Source organism: Martes martes (genome assembly GCF_963455335.1).
Source record: "Martes martes genome assembly, chromosome: 2".
NCBI lineage: Eukaryota > Metazoa > Chordata > Mammalia > Carnivora > Mustelidae > Martes > Martes martes.
The window spans coordinates 80456426-80477092 of NC_137889.1; the positions used below are offsets into that span (position 1 = coordinate 80456426).

The 20667-nt window shown below is 37.0% G+C and overlaps 2 protein-coding genes across 3 annotated transcripts in view; one reads left to right on the top strand and one right to left on the bottom strand.

The window, feature by feature from the left end:
- Window positions 1-3050: 3050 nt before the first annotated feature.
- PPID (peptidylprolyl isomerase D) lies at window positions 3051-15484 on the top strand (the record flags this gene model as incomplete). Of its 2 annotated transcripts, XM_080796761.1 has the most annotated exons (10): window positions 3051-3238; window positions 4489-4629; window positions 6359-6465; window positions 8601-8789; window positions 9689-9811; window positions 9955-10061; window positions 11721-11862; window positions 14078-14164; window positions 14257-14299; window positions 15091-15484. In XM_080796761.1, the coding sequence occupies exons 1-10, from the start codon at window positions 3154-3156 to the stop codon at window positions 15177-15179; spliced, it is 1113 nt and encodes a 370-aa protein (XP_080652887.1). In that variant the 5' UTR covers window positions 3051-3153. The 2 variants fall into 2 exon arrangements, with proteins under 2 accessions (XP_080652887.1, XP_080652886.1); XM_080796760.1 differs by lacking the exon at window positions 15091-15484 and having other exon boundaries at window positions 14257-14484.
- ETFDH (electron transfer flavoprotein dehydrogenase) overlaps window positions 14171-20667 on the bottom strand; it is a 31569-nt gene continuing 25072 nt past the window's right edge. The window contains exons 10-13 of the mRNA XM_080796759.1: window positions 20359-20527; window positions 17883-18065; window positions 17257-17478; window positions 14171-16226 (exon numbers count right to left, since the gene is read on the bottom strand). Of these exons, the coding sequence (XP_080652885.1) occupies window positions 16063-16226; window positions 17257-17478; window positions 17883-18065; window positions 20359-20527 (738 nt within the window). The 3' untranslated portion in view covers window positions 14171-16062. The remainder of the gene's footprint in view (window positions 16227-17256; window positions 17479-17882; window positions 18066-20358; window positions 20528-20667) is intronic.

The following is a 20667-nucleotide window of genomic DNA, read 5'->3' on the forward strand; positions in this document are numbered from 1 at the left end:
ATTTTTCCTCTTCTATGGGAATACAGGGATATTGTTTTGCTCCCACTTCAAGTTAGGGTATAGGAAATCTTTGGTAGTCTAGTTTCCATCTACCTACTCACACCATTAATCCGTATTCTTTCTAGGGCCTGCTGCCTTCCTGAGACTGTATTTGGGAATCCAGGCACACTGTTCCCTCTGCTCTCTGATCTCATAAACCCATCTATGGAAGGTTGCTGACTTCCTAGGGAATGTGACTGGAGAACATGGTTCCAAGACTTCTCATCTCTGGGATAGTGGAAATATGCCCTGCCATTTCTTCCCCTCCTACTCTCCTCTCTCTACCATCTGTAACCCCCTCATTTTCAAGCATGGGAGATGGGTTTGTTTATTTCAATTTTACTATTATTATTTTTTGCCAGTGGAAAGTCCTGCTCTTACATGCTCTTACAGACATTTTTGTCCAAATCTCTTGCTATGCCAGGAGTATTTCTTATTCCTGTAAAGCCAAGCCTTTTGCAACTCCAAAACCTGGAATAGACTGTTTCCCCCTCTGTTTTCTTCACTGTCACATGTTTCTCTTTAAAGCAATGAGCACAGAATGCCTAGTTGCTTGTTTGGGTGGAGTAATGAGCAAAGAGATTGAGAGGGAAGATATTGGGTGCGGGATGCAATCTGTTAATATTATCCTTCCAAACTTATGGGGAGAAAACAGAAATAACAATAATGATAATGATAATAATAGAGCTCTTAGAGCAAACATTGATCCCTCCATCCAGGTGAAATTGTGTCCTTAGCCCTAAGAAATAGTGCATGCTCCTTAGTCTTTCTTTCTACACACAGTCAAGAAGACTTCAGAACGCAGAAGACCTGTTTTAAGTAAGCAGACTGACAATGGGACAGTCTGTCTTCTAGGAGGATTTATCTTTTCACTAGAGATCAGTACTAGAGTGGTTTTGAAAGGTATGATTCTGTTATTCAAGTTTGTTCTAGGAATATGACAGTTTACATACAACTGTTACATTATTGTGAGAAATCTAGACACAGTGAGAGTAACATTTAGTCTTTTACACCCAGAAACCTGTATAACAGAAAGAATCACATTGTATTTTCTGAGAATGCAGAGGATCCTCAAAGTACCTTTGCAGTTTTAACTTTTGTTGAAATACATTGATACTAGTAATTATTTTAATAAAGAATTAGCTACTTATGATTAATAATTGCTTATACTTGTTGAGTATTTACTATTTCTGATACTAAAACATCTAAATAATTCTTCACCTAATCCTCATAAGGCACCTGGCTGTGTCAGTCAGTGCAGCATGTGACACTTGATCTTGGGGCTGGGAGTTTAAGCCCCACACTGAACATAGAGCTTACTTTAAAAAAAAAATTAACAGACAAAAAAAATTTAAGAGACACATATCATTATCCTAGTTTACAGATGAGGAAACTGAGGCACAGAAAGGCTAAGTAACTTGTCCAAAGTCACAAGTTAGTATCTATTAGTGATTGAATTTGAGCCCCGGAAGCGTGATGGCACAGAAGTGCTTAACCATGTTACCTAGTTAATAACAATGATATTCCTAATAATAATAATGGTTAGGAGGTTATGGTGTAAAAGTGACAACTCTTGGACTTAATATGCTAGAGGCTAATTTTAAGCTAGTAGAGCAGAAAAAAACTTTTAATGTGAATTTATCATTTGATATTTGTGAGACAAAGTGTAAATTACCAGTTTGCAGCCCGGAAATGAGACTGGATTAGTGAGCGATTTATTTTGATTCCTATTCATCAAAGGACACAGAGGTGATATGCTGGGCTGACCTAGATCCTCAGGGAACCATAATGAATAAACACTATGGAATTCAAGGATATCAACTCATAAGGAATTAACATTTTACATTAATTTTAATGTGCTGGAATTTGAAAGGATCAGCATGAAGTGCTGATGATCTTCTCAAATTATACATAAACACACATGGAAATGAAATTTCTTATTAACATTCTTATAAAAATTCTCAAGGCCATTAACATTCTGCGTAACTCCTCATTCATTCAAAAACATTTATTGAACACCTATGGGGAACCTGGGTGGTGCAGTTGGTTATGTTGGACTTGGTTTTTTCTCAGGTCATGATCTCAGAGTCCTGAGATCCAGCAAACGGTCTCCCCCCAGCTCAGCAAGGGGTCTGCTCAAGACTCTGTCTCCCTCATCCATTCCCCCTCCTTCACCCCATACTCTTTCTCTAAAATAAATAAATAAATCTAAAAAACCCCCAACAAACCCTCATTTATTGAGCACCCACTATGTGCTGGTCACTCTTATTAGCGCATTGAATAAAGCAATGAACAAAACCAAATTCTTGTCCTCGTGGAGTTTAATCCTAATGGGAGGAGATGAATGAAATGAATAAACAATTAGAATATTACCAAGTGCTAAAGAACATACCACTTCTTTCCAAAATTAGGCTTTATCCAGAGGTGAGTCTATGTTCACATAAATAGGGAAAATGTTTACACAAATTCCCAGAACGGAAAAGTGGACTATAATACAGTTTTATCAGGAAACAAAACTCTCCCTTCTGGATGTTCGGCTTAGGGCCTTTGCCTAACCTCTATCACTTATACTCTTAATTGCAACTTGTAACAAAATGGCAGCAAATAACACGGTCACTATGGATTAGCTAACACCCGGTTGTGTTAGGCACTGTGCTAGCAATTTGCATCTTTAATTCCCAAAACGACCCACAAAGGTAAGCATTTTTATTCCTATTTTCGACAAATTGTGAGTCAGAGAAGCAGTCACACACCCGTTAGTGGCAGACCTAAGGCTGGAATGGAGAAGACCGTCTCCAAAGCCCTTCTACACTATCACGGAAAAGTGATGAAGCACATGCAAAAAGAATAAAAAGGATTGGGGCTGCAACTTCAGTACGCGGCAACAGAACAAGCGCAGTATAGAAAACTGCGGAGAACGCGCGGGCGTTCGAGCACGAAGAGATACCGTCTGGAGGCGGGGCCGGAAGTCGGGGCGCGGGTTCCGGACCTCACGCCGGAAGTGGCTCGTCAGCGCCGCCGACAGATCCTCATCTAGAAAGCCGCTTTCGGGTTGAGCTGCCGGTGGTCCACGAGGTTTTCTGAGTTCGCTCCCAAGCGCGTCTGCAATTCAAAATGTCGCACCCGTCCCCGAAAACTAAGCCTTCCAGCCCCTGTAACCCCAGAGTCTTCTTTGACGTGGACATCGGAGGGGAGCGAGGTGAGCGGAGACTGATAGTTGCGGAATGGCCCCGAGGAAGCTTCCCGGGATTCGGGGACTCCGACGGTCGTGTGCGGTTCGGGCCAGGGGCTGCTCTGTGGTGCAGAGGGGATCGCTGCACAGACTGGACTACTGGAACAAATCCAGGCTTCCGAGGCTGGGTCGAGCCAGCGCCCTTGTACCAATGCCATCGGTCCTACGGAAGTTTCTGGAAATTTCTGGTTTCGGGATTGTGGCGGCCTTTATGTTTGTCTCTCCTGATTGGGTCGTACCTCCTCGCCACCTTGCAGGATCAGGCAGGCATAAAATAAGATTATTTTATGTTTGCAGTGGGACATTAAGAAAGCTGATACGCGTTTGTTGGGTTCTAGTCACGCCGTGCCCTATGCCACGCGAGATACGTCAGCAGTTGCCAGAGTGTTTGGAAATTAAAGCGACTTTTGCGCGTTGATTTTTCTTGTCACCAATTTTTAACTTAGAGGTCCCGTCAGATTAGCGTTTTCTGTGTTTTGGCATTGGGGAAAATGAACTCTGGGTAGCGATGTGGTTGCCTAGGCTACGGCAGCACTTCGGGAGCTCCTGAGGTTTTGTGAATTAGCATATTGCTTTGTAACTGAAATACTTGTTCTAGAACAGGTTAGAATTGTTAGGTGGGCTGTGTGAACGCATGCAAACGGACACATCAGGATTCAGAGACCCCGTGGCTGATTATGGGCACACATATGCATTTATATACACATTTATTTTGTTTTGAAATTAGTGCGAGGTTTATTTTTAACCTGCCTTAGGAGTTGTCCGAAATGGAAACTTTTTCGTCTTTTGCTTCAGCCAATACGTTAGGGAGGTTGCAAAGAACACAAAAGCTACAGCTATACTCAAAACTCAGCCAACCGGAGCACTCAAAGGATATTTGATTTTCTTCTATTAGTTACTTGGTTGTTGGAATTTCTGAGTACAAGTAGAAGAAATTACTCAGAATTAAAAACCATTTGCATTTCATGGTGTCCCTTATATGGTGCTGATCTCCTGGCTTTGTATTTATGATCTTTTGTTAAGATGTAGAAAAATAATTGTTTCAAATTCATCTAGTTACATGACACTTAACATTAGACTAATTTTGAATATTAGAAAAATGACCAAACAGGAGAACTTGGTATCTCAGTCACTATACTTTTACCAATCATCCTTTTATCATTTGCTTATTTGGTTGCTTGTTTTACCTACTGATATGTTTTCATTTTTTCTTTTAGTTGGTCGAATTGTCTTAGAATTGTTTGCAGATATTGTACCCAAAACTGCAGAAAATTTTCGTGCGTTATGTACAGGAGAAAAAGGCATTGGACCCACCACTGGGAAACCTCTCCATTTCAAAGGATGCCCTTTCCATCGAAGTATGTGTAAATTTTTAAATTTGATTCTTATAAATCTGTAGCAATTAGGGAAGAAAATACTAAGTAAAGAGAAGTAAAGAGTGAAAGTTAAAAATGACTGTTAGTTTCAGGAGAATGCTGTGACATCTGAGACAACAGCTCTGTTTCATAAAGGTTGGACTGTGAACAGTGCAATTATGAGAGGGTACTAAGGTTTACTTACAGAGAAATGGACTACCTAGCTTTACCAGTGCTCTAAGCTCTTCACTCATTGGGATTAGATTGAGGAAAAAAGGGTGTGCCATGATAAAAAAGCAGACTTTAGATAGTTTGACTGCCTGGTGGCAAAAAGTTGTAACTACCACTTTTGCAGGATTGGTTGGGAATGCTTGTAGCTGATAAAGATTCAGTGTCTTGGTGTGATATTTAATTAAAAGATGACATTTCATAATGCTTATCACACCTTGTAATCCTACCTTTGTTTAGTGATTATTTGATGCTTCCCCTAATAGACTGTAGGTTCCATGAATTCAGAACTATATCTTTTCACCATCTTGTCTTCAGCATGTATAGTTACTGAGTGGGTACTCAATAAATATTTGTTTAATGAATGAATAAGTTAAAGTATAATCATGAGTAGTTCATTTATTAAAAGAAACTTAAAAAACTAATATTGATTTTAAAATGCTTAAACTGTTGATTTATATTCATGTTTAATGAAGTACTAAAATATACTAATACAGTATTTAGAAGAGTTGACACAGCAGGCCTGAGACTGCTGTCCTTGGAAAGGTTTGTTTGCAGCATGGCCATTACCTGGAGTTTAGGAACTTGGCACTGGAACCATTCCCTGAATCATAAAGGTGGTTTACTGTGCCTGGATTATTTGTACAAACACTTTGATTTATGCTGAACACCTGCTTTCCTTTTGGGAGTCTGGAATTTTGGTACATGCTAGGTGGAGAGTAACTAGATGATCCACCCGGAAAAACCTTGGGTTTACCTGGGCAACAACATTGTGCATATGTTGTAGCATTTTTTGTGCTGGGGAAAGAATGTATTCTCTGACCTTTCATGGGAGGGAGAGAGTATAAAGAAGCACATGGATTTCTCCAGACTCTTGTATCTTATCCTTTTATTAAGTAGATGTGTATCCTTACTTTATTGCTGTGATACAACCAAATGCTGAATCTCATGAATCCTAGGAAATTTCTGAACATTAAGGTTGTCTTGGGAACCTTTGACACCAAGTGATAATACTTGCTTAAGTACTCCCATTATGGTATAACAATCTACTGGGAAAAATTGGTCTTATTTAGTAGACATCAATGAGTAACACGTGTCTAGCCATATGCACAGTGAAAAACAGTTGCTGTACTTGAGGAATTAATGTTTTCTGGAAGAGACAGATCATTATGATATATGTTATAAAGTGGAGGTAGAGTCAAGATACTAGAAAAATTACGAGATCCAACTTCAGAGTCTCAGTGACAGTTATATAGGGGAGGTACCATTTGAACTAATTCTTGGAGTATTAGTGAGTGATCAGTCAGTAAAAGTAGTTTGGATCCAGGCTATGAAAAGCCTTTTAAGAGTTTGGAGTTATGGGGGTGGGTGGGGAAAGAGAGGAGAGTTATAGGACTAGAGTCATGTTTTAGGAAGTTTCTTTCTTCTTACCACATGTTCATTAGTTAACATTGCTATAGTCATCTATATTTTAGTTTCTAATAGTTGTTTTCCTTTTTTGTAGTTATTAAGAAATTTATGATTCAGGGTGGAGACTTCTCAAATCAAAATGGGACAGGTGGAGAAAGTATTTATGGTGAAAAATTTGAAGATGAAAATTTCTATTATAAGGTAAAGTAGATACAAGTGAATGTTTATTGCTAATAACAAAGGTTGTTATATGTCTGGGATACTGGTTGGATTAAGATACCAATAAATGTCTCAGGTGTGCATAGATTCTCCTTTTCTTGTAAAAGGTATCATATTTGTGAATCTGCTCTTCAACATACAAAAATTTCATCCACTGATTTTATTTGGCAAAAATATGGTGGTTATGTCAATGTGATCCAGGTTTACATACTGCACTAAAGCCAGTGAGTTTTTATGAGTGGCCACCATATGGCAAAATTGTTTCCAGGAAAAATGCTCTCATTATCAGAAGGATGGTAACTTGTGCATTTTTATGCTTGAATTTGAAGAGCAACAAAACCATCACTAATATCCAAGATGTCAGGGGATTTGCAAAGTAGCGGATATGGTTAATGTCTAAGCTCCTAAAAGACATTAGTGGAGCCTGTGCCGCCTTATCTTTATTGTCTCAAGATGTAATTGGGCATATTGCATCATTCAAGTTGTAAAAATGGACCGGTAAGTACAAAAGTGAAGTAATATCTTTGGAAATTAGGAATATGTGCAAGGTAATTGGGATAATTTGAAAAGAAAATGTTTCAGTCTTTTCAACAGTATTTATTGATTGCACCTATTATGTATTTAGTACTGTCACTGGCACTAAGGAGCTTACAGAAATGAATAGCCTTGAAAACAAGGAATTTATGATATTACAGGGAAGGCAAGATTAAAACACATGGGATAACTGGAGAATGATAATGTGTAAATAAATGCTAAATTAAGACTCTGTATATACCATAGGAGAAAGGTATGATTTATATATTCCACATTATCAGGGAAGATATTGAAGAGGAATGGGTACTGAAATTGGGCCTTGCAGGGTGGCCAAGACTTGGTTAGACAGGAATTAAAACATAGATTCCAGTTTGAATGAGGGACATAAGTAATAAAGACAAAGGCAATAGGAGGCTGAGGAAATGAAGTTAATATTCTCTTTGATACTGTGGGGAAAGCACCAAACTTTTGGAAAAGAAAAAGGGAAGCTACCTCTGAAGAGGGAAAACTAAGATTATGTGATTAGCTTTGATCAAAAGAAAGGGGGTTCTATTGAAAAGACACATAGTTTTTGCCTTCTGCAAACGTGGTAGCCCTGAAAACTGAGTTTTTTGGGTTGCAAGGGTAAAAGGCATTTTCAGTGGGAAGACTAACATGAGAGTACAATGCATGGCCCAACAAAGAATAATTTAGAAAGCCTAAGGATAAGAGTGGAAAGACGAAGAGATCTAGTTTCACAGCACCTATGAACAGATTGATGCTAAGTAGAATTTGATATCAAGATGTATGTAGCAGTTTCTTTAGGTCATTCTCTGAAGAATGGTTCTCTGAAGATTCACCTGGGATGAAAGCCCAGGTGAATGTTTGGATTCCTTTGAGATTAGGAAAGTACCTAATGAATGTCCTGCCTAAATTGACTATCCCCTTAGTGCTCCCAGTTTATTATGTGTAAAGGAAGAATCATAATGTAGGCCCATAAAAATGGGAAGACTATTGAGTTCCTTTCAGAAAAGAGAACATTCATCATAAAGGGCAAAGTATAATCATTACAGTTCCTTAATGTAGCATCTTAAAGTTGAGATATAAGTATGTCCTCAAAATGGCCAGTTTAGAAATCTAAATTGTTTGTTTCTTTATTTGGTTTCATGGTTTTTTTAAGTCTAAAAAGTGATTAAGTACCCCATGTTTGTGAATTAAAGGCTGCAGTTTATATTAAAAAAACACTACATTGTGGGGCGCCTGGGTGGCTCAGTGGGTTAAAGGCTCTGCCTTCGGCTCGGGTCATGATCCCGGGGTCCTGGGATCGAGCCCCGCGTCGGGCTCTCTGCTCAGCAGGGAGCCTGCTTTCTCCTCTCTCTCTGCCTGCCTCTCTGCCTACTTGTGATCTCTGTCTGTCAAGTGGATAAGATCTTTTAAAACAAAAACAAAAACAAAAACAAAAACCAAAAAAACCCCACTACATTGTTTGCTCTAAATGGTATTATAGTCTGTCCTACCTAGTTTTATGTGAATGGTCAGTAAAAGAGCAGTTCAGACTAGGACCTCTAACCTTGATTTTCTTTCACTGATTTGTATTTCTACAGCATGATCAGGAAGGTTTATTGAGCATGGCAAATGCAGGCTGCAATACAAATGGTTCTCAGTTCTTTATCACAACAGTCCCAACTCCTCACTTGGATGGGAAACATGTGGTATTTGGCCAAGTAATTAAAGGAATGGGTGTGGCAAGGATACTGGAAAATGTAGAAGTGAAAGGTGAAAAACCTGCCAAAGTAAGTAAAAAGTTCAGTGAAGTACACTTATTACCTTAATTACTGTCTTAAAGAGATGTAAGTAGAGGGATCAGATGATTATTAGCTGGGAAGATGTTAGGATGACTTTTGGCATAGAAGCCTGGACCTGCAACTTTATCTTGGAACTTTTCTACAGTGAGAAAGATAAGATTAGGGTAGTTTAAAAGGACATTTTTATTATTCCCACTTCAATTTTGGTGATTTTTTTGTAGGTTTCTTAACTCTTCTATACCTGCAAAACTTTGCATCAGTATGTACACTAATGCGTAGTAGGTAGAGGACAGGAAACCAAGAGTCCTTTTCAGACTCTGCTGTTTAATTGATGATTTGGCCTTGATCTTGTTATTTAAATTTTCTGGGCATGTTTCCTCATCTTGTCTAAATTATTTAGGGTTTAGACAAGATTATGTAACTCTAAAGAACCTTGTGTTCTAAATGTGAAATCACAGTGGCCACAATACTACCTAACCTAATTAGCAGGGCTGTGAGTGGGAATTGAAACTGAAACACCTGCAGGAGGTAGGCTATCACCACTGTGTGAAAGGAATAGTGGAATTGAAAGGACATGCCTCACCTAAAGAAAAGTACATAGAGAATGATAATATTTTCAATTTCTTTGAAAACTGAACTGCTGAATAGCTATAAAACACTTTCCTAAAATAGTGTCATGATATTACTTGGAATGTACGTAAAGGGCAATATAAAGGGCATTTTTGTAATTTGAGCAGATAGATGAGACTTCTGTCAGTCTCATTTGAGAAGTGATTTGGACAGTGTTGTGCATGACTTAAAGCTGTATAGCTTTTAAACCCAGATTGCTTGTTTTTAATATCATTAATATGGTAGTACACTTCTACAATTTAGGATTATTTTTACAGTTGTGCGTTATTGCAGAATGCGGAGAATTGAAGGAAGGGGATGATTGGGGGATATACCCAAAAGATGGCTCTGGTGACAGTCATCCAGACTTCCCTGAGGATGCAGATATAGATTTAAAAGATGTGAGTACTTTCAGATTGATCTAATTTTAATTATTAAAATTAGTACTAAAATTTTGAGCTACTCCTATCAATCTAAATGATAGAACCTAGCATTAAACCATATTAGTTGCTAAAATGCAACATATTTGTATTTTTTTATACAGGTAAATAAAATTTTACTAATATCTGAAGATGTAAAAAATATTGGAAATACTTTTTTCAAATCTCAGAACTGGGAAATGGCCATTAAAAAATATACAAAAGTTTTAAGGTAATAAAATATTGTTAATAAATTAATTCTAAGAGCTCGTAAATTTAATTATAAACTGAAATTCAGAGTTGTTTATTGTCTTTTTGGCAAAATTGCTTTGCAAAATAATAACCAGGTGTGTTGAAATAGTTTCATTTCTTTTGTTTCCTCCAGCTTCTTGTTTTGAAAAATTTGAAGATACAGGAAAGTTGAATGAATATATGAATCGTATATGAATATATCCATACTTTTACCTCTTTTCACTAATTTTTAACTCTTGCTATATTTGTTTTTGTAGAACATTTTGAAAGGTTACTTTATCCCCAAGTAGTTGAGCAGGTAATTCCTAAGAAACTAAAAGAGTGCTTCTACATAACCTTGATATAATTGAAACACCCTGAAAATAACATTGGCACAATAATATATCATCTAATATGTAATCCATATTCAAATTTCCCCAGATATTTCAATTTTTTTTTTTTTTTTAGTCCAGAGTCCATTATATCATTTGGTTTTATGTCTCTAGTCTGTTTTCTTTAGTAGTCTCTACATCAGGATTTTTTATTCATCGGTATCTGTGGAGTCTTAAGTCAGTTGTCTTATTGAATACCATCTATGTTTATTTGATTACTTCCTCAAGATTAGTTTGTTAAATATTTTGGCAAAAGGACTTAAATCTGTGGTGAATATTTCCTGTGATACCACATCCTGAAGGCACACGTCAGTTTGGCCTATTTTGAGTTTTGGCACTTGGTTAAAGAGGTGTCAGCCAGACACTTGTGTCATAAAGTTACCTTTTCCCTTTTGTAAATAATAAGTACTTTGTGAGATGATCCTGTGAGACTGTGTGAATATCCAGTTCCTAACCTTTCATTCAGTGGGTTTTACCATCATTGAAGATCCTTCCCTAAATCAATTACTATACTGGTCACAGAACTGAATTTCTAATTTTATCATTCATTCTAAGGTTCTTATCTTGCATTCTAATGTTTAAAAGCGCCTCCTCCCTCTCCTCACTCCTTTTTAGTATTATTATATACCTGTGGATTTTTTTTTATTAGTTCACCCTGTTATATCATTCTCTTTGATGTTCAAAGGGTTCCAAATTTGTCCAGTGGAAGCCCCCTTTCCTATATCCTTCGAACATGTTCCTATTAGTCTGTGAGCACTTGCTTGCTTTCTGGCACAAGGTGTTTCAGGTTCATCTTTTACTTAACTTTGTTTCCAGATCTGGTATTAGCAGTTTCTCCAAGGAGCCTCTGTTCTGTTTATAGGGGGATGGATTTTAGAAACCAGATTCTGAGGGCCAGGTGTGCCCAACGTTTCTGGGCCCTTTTCTGTGGGTAGAGCCAGTTGCCTCATTCAGTTCCCTCTCCTAAGGTGAAAGCCTTGGCCCAAACATACTTAGGTTGGAAAGTACATAATGGAGACCTGAGCTTTAAAAATTGGAAAGTGTTAGTAGTGCATAATTATCTTTAGATTTGGAGAATGCTGTTAAATTGGTTTCTTTGAACACTTTGGGAAAAAACAAACATAAATATTTATCTTCTTAAGAAAAATAAGATTGTGATCATTAAGAATATTAATATTAGCATTTGATGAGTTTTTTATATCAGAAATGACATAACACTTTTTGACATAGTTGAAGGAGCAGAGTATGTTTATTAATGTATTCTCCAGGTATGTGGAAGGTTCAAAGGCTGTTACTGAGCAAGCAGATAGATCGAAGCTACAACCTATAGCTTTAAGCTGTGTGCTGAATATTGGTGCTTGTAAACTGAAGATGTCAAATTGGCAGGGAGCAATTGACAGTTGTTTGGAGGTAAGTCTCTTTTGACGTCAGACTTTTTGAAGGAGTGGAATTATGATACATCAACTTGAACAAATGTATATTAATATATTTTATTACAGAGGACCAAATGAGACTTGATGAAGCATAATTTTTTTTTTTAAGATTTTATTTATTTATTTGACAGACAGATCACAAGTAGGCAAGAGAGGCAGGCAGGGAGAGAGAGGAGGAAGCAGGCTCTCCACGGAGCAGAGAGCCCGATGTGGGGCTCGATCCCAGGACCCTGGGATCATGACCCGAGCCGAAGGCAGAGGCTTTAACCCACTGAGCCACCGAGGCGCCCCTTGATGAAGCATAATTTAAAAATCATATTATCTCTAATTATTTTGGACCTTCAGTTCTTCCTGTTAATTCATTTATTTAGCTGATAACATTATGTAACTTAATAATCTATGAAGATACTTTTCCTCAGAGCACATGTATCACCTCCTTTGTTCATTGAACATACTGAGCACCTTTTGTGTGTAGGGCGTTGGAATATGGTTGCAGAGCCAGTCAGACTTGGTGTTTTTGTTAGACTTCTGTCACTAACTTTGTGATCTTGGTTAAGTCCTAATTTTAGAGTCTTAACATCTTTATATTAAATAAAATAACCCTTGCCTCACAGGATTGTTACAAAGATTATATAACATATGTAAACCATTTAGCACAGGTGTTGGGTACATGTTAAGCACCTAATAGAGATTAGGTGCTTTAATTAAAAGACTCATACTCTTAAGGAACTTTTTATTTGGCTGATGAGGGAGTATGTTTTAATTTAGGGTCATCAGGACTTGTATAGGAGAATGGGTACTGCTGGAACACACCGATGTCATTTGTCTTTATGGGGACATCCAGGAATACTAACTGATGAAACTAGATAGGTGGCAGCATTACCTCCTTAAATAGAATAATTATGACACTCTCCCTATTGCACAGTTGAAAAATTTTCCAAACTAAACTATGTATTTAGAAAGATCATCTCCAGTAATTTTTATGTATATTGCTCATTAAGCTATGCCCAGAGCAAGTAGAAATAAAATAAGATCTGGTGCATTTAGCTGGTTCAGTTGGTAGACCATGTGATTCTTCATCTTGAGGTTGTAAGTTCTATCCCCTTGTTGGGTGTCAAGATTACTTAAAATTAAAAAAAAAAAGATCCTAATTTGGTAGGATAGGTAGAATAAGGGACAAACATATATTTAGAAGAGAGCATATAACAGAGGAAAAAACTTATCCAAGGAAAAGATGGGTCTTCACTCTGGATTTCTTTCATTTTTTTTAAGTAGGCTCCACACCCACGTGGGGCTCGAACTCATGACCCTGAGATCAAGAGTAGCCTGGTCTCCTGACTGAATCAGCCATGTGCCCCAACTCTGGATTTTTTTGACCTTTGTGAACCAGATAATACACCTTTTTCAGTAAAATCTTAGTATTGTCTTTTAGAAGATGTGAAGTAAAATTATTTCTAAAATGTTTATTTCAAAGGAGAGACCTGTTCAACTTTGCTCACACCTAAAAAAACCCTGTAGGTTTCAAGTAAAAGAGTATAACAAATTTTTTATTCATAATAGTATTCTCTTAGCCCTTAGGGCCTAATCAGGAGATACAAACTATAGAATAATTTGAAAAGAGAAAGTTTAATATAAAATAAGAGGGGATTGGAATAATGAAGGGAATGGCTAATGAAGAAAATTCTAAAGAATATGGGAAAGCAGATACATACATCTCCTATATATGGAGCAGTCAATTCCCCTAGGCTAGGGTGGAACCCCCAAGGAAGAGGCTCCTCTTGACAGCCCCTAGGCTGAGAACCAGACGTCACTGGGGAGGGAGCGGCTGTGGTTTACTAGGTGGCAGAGAAGTTCATTGGCTGCCATGCTTATGGGACTCTGCTGTAGTGCTTGGGTAAGTTGCCTGTCCTGATCAGCTGTGTGCTGTTGACCAAGCTCAATGCTGGAGCCTTTGAGAAGTGCATTGCAACCTGGAAGAGAAATAGCTTTTCTTGTCTGTGTCCCTTTAGTGCCCTCTACCGACAAAATGTAACATGCCTGCTGACAGAGAGAAGAAATTTACAGGGTCCATCTAGCTCCATTATCACAAAGCAGTGAAGGGTTGATTTGGAGCTGACTGGCAATAAACTGAAATTTAGTACATATATTTAATGATATTTAGGTAAAGATACTAATTTTACAATTTTTTTTAGGCTCTTGAAATAGACCCATCCAATACCAAAGCATTGTACCGTAGAGCTCAAGGATGGCAAGGATTGAAAGAATACGATCAAGCACTGGTAAAATTTCGTTCTACATTTTAATATTTTTAGACGACCACTTTCATAAATCATATATCTAATATTTCTTTAAATGTTTTTTTCAATTAAAGGCTGATCTTAAGAAAGCTCAGGAGATAGCACCAGAAGATAAAGGTAAGTTGGTGGTGTTTACGGTAAAAGTTCATTTGTTCTTGTTGAGAATTTATCTTTATGAACCACTGTATTCTATGCCACCTAGATATTTGTTCAACAGATATTACATAATGACTCTTACTGGCACTGATCATACTGCAGTGAACAAGTCTGGTTCCTTGCCCTCAAAAGAGCTTACATTCTAGTTTTTCTTCAGAATACTGATTTTCACATACCCAAATAGTTTTCTGTCTTATTATTTGAGATCTGGTTCCTATTACTGTAATGCCACCTGAAAGTACAGCGCTAAAAGCTTCAATATTTATCATGAATTTAATGTCTGGGACCATTCCTTAAGCTGAATGAAGCCATAGCACAAGTTTTCTAGTTACTGGATATATATTTTAGGAAAGCTTTGCAAAGTTAGGACACAGATTAGTTTGTTTTTCAAATTCGCCTGCTACAAATAGTGATACGAGCTCTAGATATTAAAATATATCTTCAGTCTCTCACTGCTGAAGTGAAAGAGGCGAGGCACTTAACTGCCTTCTCTCATGGGGAGAGAGAAGGCAAATCTACATATAACTTAGACTTCTCTCAAATTGACAATCTTCTAAAATTGTTTTTGTTTATATGGTTTTTGTTTATGTGATTGTTTTGTCAGTAAAATATTCTGTTAATTGAGCTTAGTTACTGTACAGAGAAGAGTTGCATCGGTGGGGATAATTATCATACTTAAGACATTAGTTGTTGGGCATCCTAATTTTTTGGATGTTTTGAGAAATAACCCCTATTATGTATTTATTTTACAGCTATCCAGGCAGAGTTGCTGAAAGTCAAACAAAAGATAAAGGCACAGAAAGATAAAGAGAAGGCAGCTTATGCAAAAATGTTTGCCTAATAAATTGTTTTACTTAAATATGCATTGATTATTGTATAAAGGCAATAAGAAAATTTAAAGGTTTTTGTCTGTTATATATGATCCCTGATGTGTTTCCTTTGATACTTAAGTTTTCCATTGTTTACAGTTTAGGAATACTGAAAAAAGCTCACTCTTAATAAAACAGTGTTACAAAATACAGTGAGGTTTGATTTTTTTTTAAAATGGTTGTCTGCATTAATCACAAAGAATAATGGTGTCCAGCTCTAAACTCCTAAAAACACATCTTGCTGAGTAAACAGATTAAAGCTTGTTTATATACTGTTTCCCTCAATTCTTTCTTTGATGTATTTCTATGTAGTTGGTTTTGGTGGTGTTTTGTACCTATGTACAGTAGATACTCAGGGGTTGGTAAACTTTCTCCAGAAGGCCAGATATTTTAGGCTTTGTGAACCATTATCATCTGTCACAACTACTCATTTCTGCAGTTGTAGCCACAGACCATGTAAACCATTGGGTATCACTGTGTTCCAGTAAAACTATTCATGAGAAAAGTGGTGGGCTGGATGCTAACCTCTGGTCTGGACTCTATATTTATATTTGATGAATCAAATCTAGGGATTAAAGGGTAGTAGTGTATTTGCTATTGGTACTGAATCTTTGAGGAATTGTAGAGGTAAAGCTATCTCATTTGTAAAGTTTTATGTAGGAGGAATATAATTTTTTATGGGACAATTTTAGGTGTAAGTATAAAATTTTTATTTCATTGGTAATTTTATGAACATTCTGATCAGTAATACGCAGTAAATATTTTGACAGCTGTTGACTTCTAAACTTTAAAGTTAGCTTGTCATACGTTTTAAAGAAACTATCAAACGTGCCTGCAAATGCAATCAGTTGCAGTTTACATTCCATTGTAAGCAGGTCCTCCACCACCTTCGGGTACCACCCAGTTAATATTTTGACTTGGGTCTTTAATATCACATGTTTTACAGTGCACGCAGTTCTGAGCATTTATCTGTAGCCGAAATCCATCACCTTGTTCCAAAGGTACAAATTCATAAACTCCTGCAAGGAAAAATAAATAATATTGTGAAGTACCTAACTATTTTAACTTTTAAAATTCAAAAGTAGAAACTGAAGTCCTGGAAACAGTAGCTACAGAAACCTTGAAGGTTTGTTTTCTGAATGTCTACCCACAAAGAATATTATGAAGATCTTGGTGTGTGCTGTTGCTATTAGTGTAAATTAAATATGAATAAAAGCAGAAGGTACATCAGTATTTGGCTGAGTTAGTCTTATTAAACAAGGGAACAACATTTAGCAATTTTTGAGTTCCAATTTTATGTGTGTGTTACAACTGAAAAGACAAATTAGATCCAATCCTTACCCCTCAAAGAATTTACAAACCAGTGTAAGGACAGATGATTTTAAGACATCAAAAGTCAAGGTCCCTGCCCTCAGAGTTTACATTCTAAATCTAGTCCCTGCAGAAAATACTGATTTTCATATATCTGCATACTATTCTACCATATCATTTGAGATCTAGTTCCTGTTATAATTCTAGTTGAAAGTTCACCTTAAAGGATACAGTATTCATGATGAATTTAATGTCTGGGACCATTTTTTGAGCTGAATGTGGCTATCCCCTAGTATTTTAGTATTTGTGTAGGAGCAGCCATGAGAAATGATTTAAGTCATGTGAACATGGAAAGAGGTATTTGGTGTTTCATAATCCTTAGTCTGAAGTAGGATAGGGAAAGGCTTTTTTTTTTTTTTTTTTAAACTTATGACCCAGAGATCAAGACCTGAACTGAGATCAAGAATCAGCCACTTACCTGACTGAGCTACCCAGGCACCCCAAGAAATGCTTTGAGAAATGTCAACTGAATTAGGCTTACCAAAAATTCCCTATTATTTTAGCATTGCTAGAGTAAGAACCATAAAAATGAGTTTTCTAATGGAAGCTGGATGTAGGGGGTCATTTACAGTTTTCATGCAATGGAAGGAGAAATTTCTTAAAATAATGGAAGCATATTTCCAACATGGTTTAACAAATACGTGTTTTTTAGGAATGGATGGAAATCACAATACTGACCTGCAGGGCAGAATCGCTGCTCTGGTCCATCATATATTGACAGATTTCTATTTACAGGAACACTGTCGTCCTTTAAGGTTAAATGTGCTGGCTGGTCATGTTCATGATTAGTACCACTCAGAGCCACAGATGACAAAAGGTCAAAACTGATCTGTCCATCGGGTTTTGGATACTCAATAGGTGTGCAGTCCTTGGCTGGCTTGAGCTGATCAGAGTCTGAACCTTGAAGAGTTTTGAGTAAGATTTTGAATAAAAATCTTACATGATACTAATGTAAAAGTACTTTCTTAAACATTTTTATGAAACGTGAAAATATTATACCAAAGAAGTAAGACTTCAGTCTCTTATAGTAATGATACATGGTAAAAGATACTGAATTTATTATTTCTCTAATAAAATGAGTTTGAAACATTAAATTCAGTTATTAATTACTTAGTGGATCCTATTCATGAGATTTAAAAAAAAACAATTTTTTTAAGTAAACCCTACCCTCAACATGAGGCTAGAACTCACGACCCCAAGATAAAGAGCTGCATGCTGTACCGAATGAGTCAGGCACCCCCCATTCATGAGTAGCATGTGTAGTTCATGATTATAATATTCATACTTAAATATGTTGGAATTACCTTTATGTTTTAGAGTCCATGGCTCCATTCCTCTAAATATCCAGTAAAAGACTCCAGTGTAAATCATCCCACCATATACGCCCAGTACTCCATGGCAGGATGGTCTTATATTTCTAACTGTATATAGCTCTTTCCACACCCATGATTTCTTTATATTGTCTTCATACTCAGTTACATGAAGTCCTTTTATTAAAAACATGAAATGTATCAAATTACACAAAGGAGTATAAAATACTTTATTATCAAGGTATTTTACTATTGAAATATCTGATGAATGAATCTTAAATAAATTTAAACAAGTGGTCGTATAAGACCCTACACTCGAAGAATCTTTCATGTACAAATGTTGGCATCTTCCAAAAAGACAGCCATTTGATATATGTTAATCGACGGTAAGGTATTTGATTTCTTAAATTCAGTATTAAAATTCAGTGAACCTGGAAAGGTTACTTAGAGTTCATGCTACCCATAAGTGAGAAGTTTTTAATAATTGATTAAATGAAACACTTCTGCCTGTTACAGGTTGAACTATGTCCTGCAAAGAGATTATCTTCAAGTCCTAACCCCCAGTTATCTCAAGATGGGTCAGAAGAGGGTCACTGTAGTTGTAATTAGATGAGGTCATACTAGATTACGGTGGGTCCTTAATCCACCAACTGGTGTCTTTATGAGATACACAGAAGAGAGAGAAGACGGAAGCAAGAGATCAGAGTTACTCTGCCACAGGCCAAGGAATGTCTGGGGCTATCAGAAAGCTGGGAGGGCAAGAAGACTAAAGACAGAAGAGAGTAACGTCCTATCAACACCTTAATTTTGAACTGTTAGTCTACAGAACTCAGGATAAATTTCTGTTGTTTTACGCTGCCCAGTTTGTGGTACTTTGTTGTGGCAGCCCTAGGAAATTTATAACAGTACCGAAACAGTGCATGCATTTAATATTTAATGGGACAAACTGGTTCTTACTTTTCACAAACTAAACTCTGGTGGCTATAAACTTTCCAGTCATTGTTTCCTGTTCCATTCCCTTTCCCTCAAGGCTTTAATCCTCTGGTCTTTGGTGATCTACTTGCTCCAGTACTGTCTATGTGCTGCTCTTAAGAGTACACGAGGTGCAAGTACAGCTTGTGGTCCCAACAAGGAAAGCTACTTGGCAAGAAAATGGGAAAACAAAGTTCCACTACTCAACAAGTACATTCCTTTTTACCTATTCTGTTCTCCATGAAGTGGCCTCTTGACTTTTCCATGCTCTACCTATCGCCCTCCTCTCCCATACCCTATGCCTCCATTTCTACAAAGAAATTTGAAGGCATAATCAAGTTTCATACTTCTACCTGGAAGAACATTTTTTATTTGGAATTCTAGGTAATTAGGTTTATTTATCAAATATCTACCGAGTTGCTACGGTGTGCCAGGGACTTGGGATTCATGGTGAACAAAGTCTCTGCTCTCTTGGGAATTTATCCAAGAGGCAGGAGACAAAGTTGGTAAGTAAATTATATGCCAACAGGGGGAAAATACTATAGAAAAACAAAACAAAAAACTGGGGCATGGGAAGGGGTGGAAGTACTCAGTGTGCGTTGCAGATTAACTGGTATGGTCCATATAAGGCCACCATGAGAGAGTGGTATTTGAGCAAAGGTGAAGGGAGTGAGGGAGTCATCCGTGAGTAAAGACCAGGAGATGGTCTTTGTAGTAAAGAAGCCAGTGTGGTTGGAATGGAGAGTAAAAAGAGATGAAATCAGAGGACTGAGAAAACTTAGGCTTTTATTTTGAGAATTACTAAAGGGCCTTCATAGATTAAGGGTTTATGGAGTCATAGGTGTTAGCTCTTACTCTCCACCAGAGCAGAAGGATCACATCTTTGCCTGTGCTTGCAAAGCCTGCAAAGGAAAAGGTGCTGCTGGATTCTGCAGTCTGCAAAGCTGTTCTGTTTTCAGACTGAAGATACATCAGTATGTATGAGTATCTTAGTGAGTATATGAGACATAAAAAATGTAACAAAGTACTGTCAAACTTGAAATGATTTCTTTTTAAAAATTTTTTTAAAAAATTTGTTTATTTAAGCAATTTCTATACCCAACATGGGGGCCCAAACTCATGACTCCGAGATCAAGAGCCACATGCCCTACCAACTGAGCCCATCAGGTGTCCCAAACTTGAAATCATTTCTAAGTAGGTGGGACATCACTGGTACTATTCTACTTTTGATGGTGAATAAAACAGAACATTGCTATAAAAATCTAATTACTGACATTAGGTCATATAGTTTTCTTTGCACAGCATACACCTGAGTGCTTTGTGAAAAGGGAAAGATCTTTTAATATCACTGAACTATGCATAAAGAAGACCTCAAGATTTTAATTGTATTTATTTTCATCCTCTCTCTATATACTAAGTGTATGTTTAAATAGCTTCTTTTTAAGTATCTCAATGAAGAACCTGACAATTTTCAATGCTTTAAATAGGACGTTCTTACCTATTGTCTTTGATTGGAGACTTTCATTAGTTAGTTGATTAAAAATAGATTCTGCTGCCAAAATTCCACTTTTCATTGCTGTATGGGTACCTTTGATCTTGGGAACATTCATGAAACCAGGACTACAACCAATCAGTAAGCCACCAGGAAAGGTGAGTTTTGGTATAGACTGAGGAAAGAAACATTCCAAGTGCATTTTTAGCTTAAACAAACAAACAGAATACTACTACAAATTATAGTCTCTTAAAGTCTTCTAAGGTTGTAGGGAAAAATGTGAAGGAAAAAATCAGAGCAAAGGCAGTGTCTTCC